Below are 5,403 nucleotides of genomic sequence, written 5' to 3'. Positions count from 1 at the left end.
ACATTGAACAATGGCTATTAATATGGTTCAACTGAATATTCTTCCTTCCTGATTTCCTTCTGGAAGCCCTCACTACTGATGCCCTACAGCACCCTGTGATGTTCATTATTCAAGTGCTAATCACCATGTGTCATAATAGCTGGTTCACTGTCCTCCCCTCCTTCTAACTACACTCAACCCTGATTACCTGGGAGCAAAGACCAAGTCCTCACTTGGTATCTTGAGTTTCCTTTGGCTCAGTGCCTGGCATTATAATAGGCACTAAACCCATGTTTGATGAATAAATAAACAGGATATTGAGCATACTTTCCCTGATGATTCAATGTTGTTACTCCTGAGCACGGAGATGTCTTCAGGGCCTATTGAGCCACTAATAGCTTTTGGCTCTCCACTGAATGACCCACCTCAGCTGGGCTTTATAGATTTGGGTGTCTAGGTTCTGCATCGTATCGTCAGCATTCCTGCCTCCAGGGAACTTCCCAGTGGCCTTTGGAATCTGAGGCACTGTCCTGAGTGCAGGGACGAGGCACATCATGAACTTTGGCGACCACACGTTTCAGCATCCGTGTGTCTTATTTCTGAGTTCTTGCTAGGTTTCACACAGCTGAAGTCTCTCTTCTGGCTAATGAGACTCTGTGGGGTTCTGAGAACCTTCCACATGGTCACATTCTTTTGGGGAAACAGCTGAAAGATGACTCAGCAGAGCTTTTGAAGTAGAGAAATATTCCTGTGCTGAGATGCCCATTTCTAGGTCCCTGGCTGGTGATAAAATGATGGACTAAGTGATTTCTCCAGGTATTGTTGAAATGGTTGCTCTGTCCCTGCAGTCACAAAGTATACAGGTGCATTTTTAAATTAATTAATTTTTTTGTAGAATTGTATCCTTTTTAATGGTCTAAACATAGGAAGGGTCAAACATCTAAGAAGGATATAACACTCTTAAAATCTCCTAAAATATCCATGTATTCCAAGACTTTTAAATCATTGGACTTTGATCCTGCAGGTATATGGGTGCAGTTTGTTACTTTTAAAAAGTTTGTACCAACTTAAACAATAATAAAAAAATTTGAAATGAAAAAACAAAGTGTAGGGAAAAAATAAATAAAAATTACAAATTTTTACATCACTAAACACTGAAATATGAATCTCAGCTATAGGATCTTCCTAATTTCCTGTTTGGATGACTGAATTAAAAAAAAGAAAACCCTTTCCATTATAATTCATATAGAATGAAGTCCTGGACCATGAGGGATAGAGACAAAGGGAATAACCAGGTAGGAGTAAATGAGAAATGCAATTTTCCAGAAAATGTTTGTATTTCCTACTATAGTTTAAATATTTGTAATATATCTTAAATGCCATAAAACTCAATCAACAAACAATTTTTGGTCCTTTTATTTTTAATATTTATTCTCATTATTTTTATCTTTTATAGGTAATTACAACAATTTAGGAAAAAACGATATAAACAGAAGAATGTTAAATACTTAAAAAAAACAGATCTACTGCTTGCAAAAAAGTTCATATAATCTTATTTCTCCAGCACATAACTTTATACATTGTACTAAATAGTTTATGGGATATTATTATTAAATAGCAAAACACATACACAAAGCCCACATATATAAATAACTTAACATAAAATAATAGCTTGACTCTGACGCAATGCTTAACAACGCAAAGTGTGATGCAATGGGTATCAACTTCGTTAACTGGACAAGTCCGATGACACAAATCGGGTATGTGATAAACCTTCTATGATGTACACCAACTCCAGCAGGGTTCTCTTTATTCTTCAGCTGTATCCAATTTCCTTCCACAGAGCATCAGTTTTGCATGCTTTTGGCTCTTTGGTGGTAAAGAGAAGAGCAGAAACAAATAAGCAATGATAGAGTGACTGGTTGGTGGGGAGGGCTCCCATACCTCACGGTTACCTCTCGTTCCCTATTGTCATCTCAGGATGCTAAGTAGCTCTGAGTGCAGATGAGGAAATCGAGGTTCAGAGAGGAAGAGCCCTGCCCACCAAAACTCAGTGAGCTAATGACAGAAACAGGATGTGAACCCTCACATTGTGCCTTCAAATTCTGTGGATAGAGTACCCAGGTGTTAGATGGCTTCTATCTGTTGATACGATGTGGCTCTCTATTATCATCAGTGTAAATCAGAACCACTGTTCTCCTTCTCACTGTTTATTTTTCAGTTGTTAACACACAAATGTCATGAAGTCTGCAAATTATATAAACAGGAGACATTTCTGCCACAAGAATCACACAGCTCGTGACTACCGAATGCATCGAGGAATCTAGTACATCATGTGAAAAATTAAATTTTCAAAACTAAAAAAGTTTTATAAGTCAAAAAAATTCAATTTTTGTTTTGATGGTCCAACTCCAATTTCCCTTTTCAAAATTCCACAGTGCTTAGGCTAAAAAATTCCAGCAAGCCTAGGATCTACACTCTGCCCATTGCTCTTGCCCCACGCATTTGCAGACAGGCCGATAGACTGACTGTTTCATACCTGAGGACATTGATGACATGTGTCACCCATTTCTTCTTTGGATCTGCACACACAGACAAGCCTCTCTTTGTGTGAAAGCTGAAAAATCAGAAAATTTGATGAGTGTTTAAAGAGTTTTAAGTAGGTTTTTCATGGAACATGCAATGGAAATTCCATATTTCAATTGATTGCTTTACACTCTAAACATTTCATTTACTTCAAAGGTGAAACAAAATGAAAACAAAACTGTCCCAATAAAGCTTAATGCAAGAAGTGAAAGGGATGCTTCCTGACTTTCTCTACAATTTAACAAACTGCTGTGCAATGGCAGAAAAATTAAGTCCCAGAATATATATGTATTATGTGTATAATATATATATAATTCCAAAGTATCATATCCTCTATATATCAAGAATATCGTACATGACAGTATAATTACTCTGAATTTTTACCTACAGCCTCAACCATATTCTGGTACAATATGCTCATTTTAAAGTCTATGTTTTCCATATTTTCCTGAGATAGCAATTTAGTAGCCTATAAGTTTATCTTAGAAAGTGATTTTGCCCCTACTATGTTTCTCTTTTAAAACAGAACTTTTGCCTTATCCTAGTCTTGTTTAAAATGAGGTTTGAGTCAAGTCTCCTCCTGGCATCATAGAAGGACTCCTGGCCTTGGGTGGTGAACACCCGATGCAATATACAGATGATGTATTACAGAACTGTACATTTGAATGTTATATGATTTTATACCCCAATACATTGAATACAATCAAATATATATATATTTGTTTCTATATATATAAACAAGTGAGCTTTGAAATAGGCATGTACTACTAAAACAAAGCTACTTTTGCCGCATCTGTTATTTCTGAATGAAATGCCAAAAAAAGGCAAAAACTTATTATTCCTGAAATTCCCATGTACTCCTGGTACAAATGAGTTAAAATGGATTAATGACTTACATGACTGCATCGATGTCACAAGCTTCATTGGCGAGCTGCCTCCTGTAGCCTATGATATTTCTGGTTCGGATGATGCGGTCTGTGTACCGGAGGCAGCAGTCAAAGGTGCTTGCTGCTGCAAAGAACGGAAAGGCTCTGAGTCCCCATGAAGAGACTCTTCTGTGACGGGTATTACGCAACTACTTGTGGTTGTGGAAAACCTGGAATCTGATTTACGGGGTAAATAAACTATTTAGAGGAACAGTTCCAGTGTCTTTGAGACTCCATTTAACGTAGTTTCCAGTTCCTTAAAAAAAAATAGTTTGTGTGCTGGGGCATTTTGGCTCAATAATATGGTTTAGAAGCACATAACCTGTCGTAAAAGAAATATCTTTACTATAAACACAAACTGTCTTAGTTCAGTCCACTATAATTACTCAAGAATATGAGTAACTTCCACTTGAAGTGAAATTTCCAAATTTAGAAAATGAGTAAATTGGCAGATTTTCATGTATTATCTGGCTACTGAATATTGAGGGGAAAGACAAGGTTTTGCAAAGGAAAATGTGATTTATAAAAGCCGCTTTTATAGGAGCTATAACTAGAGCACTAGTTATAGCTCTATAAATTATAATAGAAATTATAATAGTTAATAGAAGTTTTTCATTTTGTTCATAAAAGTTCAACAGGTTCATTTTTAGGAATGCTCCTATTGCTAAAAGTGGTGTTCTCTTACAGCAATAAAGCACTACTTGGACGCTCATCCAAGTCACATTATAATCTGATGTAATATAAAGATAAAAGTTATCACAAAGTTGGCAAGACACGTCCCAGAGGCCTTGCAAAAATGAAGAACTCAGGTGCCCAAAGAATGAGTTTTGAACTTCACTGAAACTAGTTGGAAGATGAGAAAGTTGGGAAAGTGAAAGTCCTCCTTACATTTTAGAATGACTTCATTCACTGGTAATAGTACCCAATTCACATCACTCCCAGAAATAGCACTTTGGCAGAACGCTGGAGCTCAGGGGTCTCTCTGAGACTGCCTACCCCACAAAATGTGCTGGGATTGACAGCACAGAGGAAAAAGCCTGATAAGCAGCAAGAACCCTTCCCGCCTTCATTCACCAATGAGCTGACAACTCCCATCAATCCCTTTTGAAGACATTCTAATAGGCTTCCTTCCTTTGGGGACCCCCAGATGAGCTCAAGGCTTAGAGGAAAATAAAACTAGTCCTTCCTTCCATGCGAGCAGGAAGAGAGACACTTACCTTCTGACTGGCTGCAGAGGTGGAGTAGCAGCAGTGACATCAAAGCAGCCAGGAGCAAACTCTTGCTACTGCTCATCATCTTCAGCTCAGAGGATAGATGTGCACAGTGCTGAGTACCCAGTGCCCTGGGAGAGTTGCTAAGCTCTGGTAGCAACCTGAGACTTAGATGGGACTACTTATAGCAAATATTGGGAATGTACATAAAAGGCGTGTTCTCCCATGGGGTTTTCCCCATCAATGGACCTGCCCCACTATGTCGTCACAAAGAAAAAACCCACAGGGAAAACTTCCTGCCTTCCTCTTGTTGGGAAAGTGTGAAGGTCAGAGAGGGAAAGGGGAGGGAAGGGGAAAATCCTGTTACATCCTTCAAAGATTCCCATCCAGTTTTAACTTAATCTCTTGTCTCTGAAAAGAGAGGACATGGTTTAGCAATAATACAAAGGTCAGCCCCACAGAGGAACATTCCAGAACTCCTATTGTTATACTCTATTTGCTTTTCAAAGCCAATCAGAGAGGGGGAGGATTCCAGACATACCCAAGAACCATTTACAATTGCTAGCTTGTGCTCAGCTGTCACCAACGACCTTGAATTTCTAGGCTACCTTTCAGATCAGGTAATATAACAATGCTGTAGAAGTGTCTCCAACTTTTGTGGAAAATACCAACCCTTAAGAAACACTGAAGCCTCACCCTGA

General features: G+C 38.3%; 1 protein-coding gene across 2 annotated transcripts; it reads right to left on the bottom strand.

Annotated features, from left to right (window-relative positions):
- Window positions 1-1,379: 1,379 nt before the first annotated feature.
- On the bottom strand, window positions 1,380-5,403 carry CCL20 (C-C motif chemokine ligand 20). Of its 2 annotated transcripts, none has more exons than XM_045198526.3 (4): window positions 4,709-5,403; window positions 3,462-3,573; window positions 2,519-2,596; window positions 1,380-1,848 (listed from the first exon to the last, which is right to left on the bottom strand). In XM_045198526.3, the coding sequence occupies exons 1-4, from the start codon at window positions 4,785-4,787 to the stop codon at window positions 1,827-1,829; spliced, it is 291 nt and encodes a 96-aa protein (XP_045054461.2). In that variant the 5' UTR covers window positions 4,788-5,403; the 3' UTR covers window positions 1,380-1,826. The 2 variants fall into 2 exon arrangements, with proteins under 2 accessions (XP_045054461.2, XP_024419850.3); XM_024564082.4 differs by having other exon boundaries at window positions 3,462-3,576; window positions 4,709-5,332.

The sequence above is a fragment of the Desmodus rotundus genome, chromosome 2 (genome assembly GCF_022682495.2).
Source record: "Desmodus rotundus isolate HL8 chromosome 2, HLdesRot8A.1, whole genome shotgun sequence".
NCBI lineage: Eukaryota > Metazoa > Chordata > Mammalia > Chiroptera > Phyllostomidae > Desmodus > Desmodus rotundus.
Note: the sequence above shows the minus strand (reverse complement) of the source record. Positions and strands in the feature narration are given on the sequence as shown.

What these genes read in the sequence shown, in the direction of transcription:
- CCL20 (XM_024564082.4), bottom strand. Translation starts at nt 4,787, where the DNA reads ATGATGAGCAGTAGCAAGAGTTTGCTCCTGGCTGCTTTGATGTCACTG. An exon ending in TGTGACATCGATGCAGTCAT is followed by an intron (nt 2,597 to 3,461) that starts GTAAGTCATTAA and finishes CTGATTTTTCAG; the next exon opens with CTTTCACACAAAGAGAGGCT. An exon ending in CATGTCATCAATGTCCTCAG is followed by an intron (nt 1,849 to 2,518) that starts GTATGAAACAGT and finishes TTACCACCAAAG; the next exon opens with AGCCAAAAGCATGCAAAACT.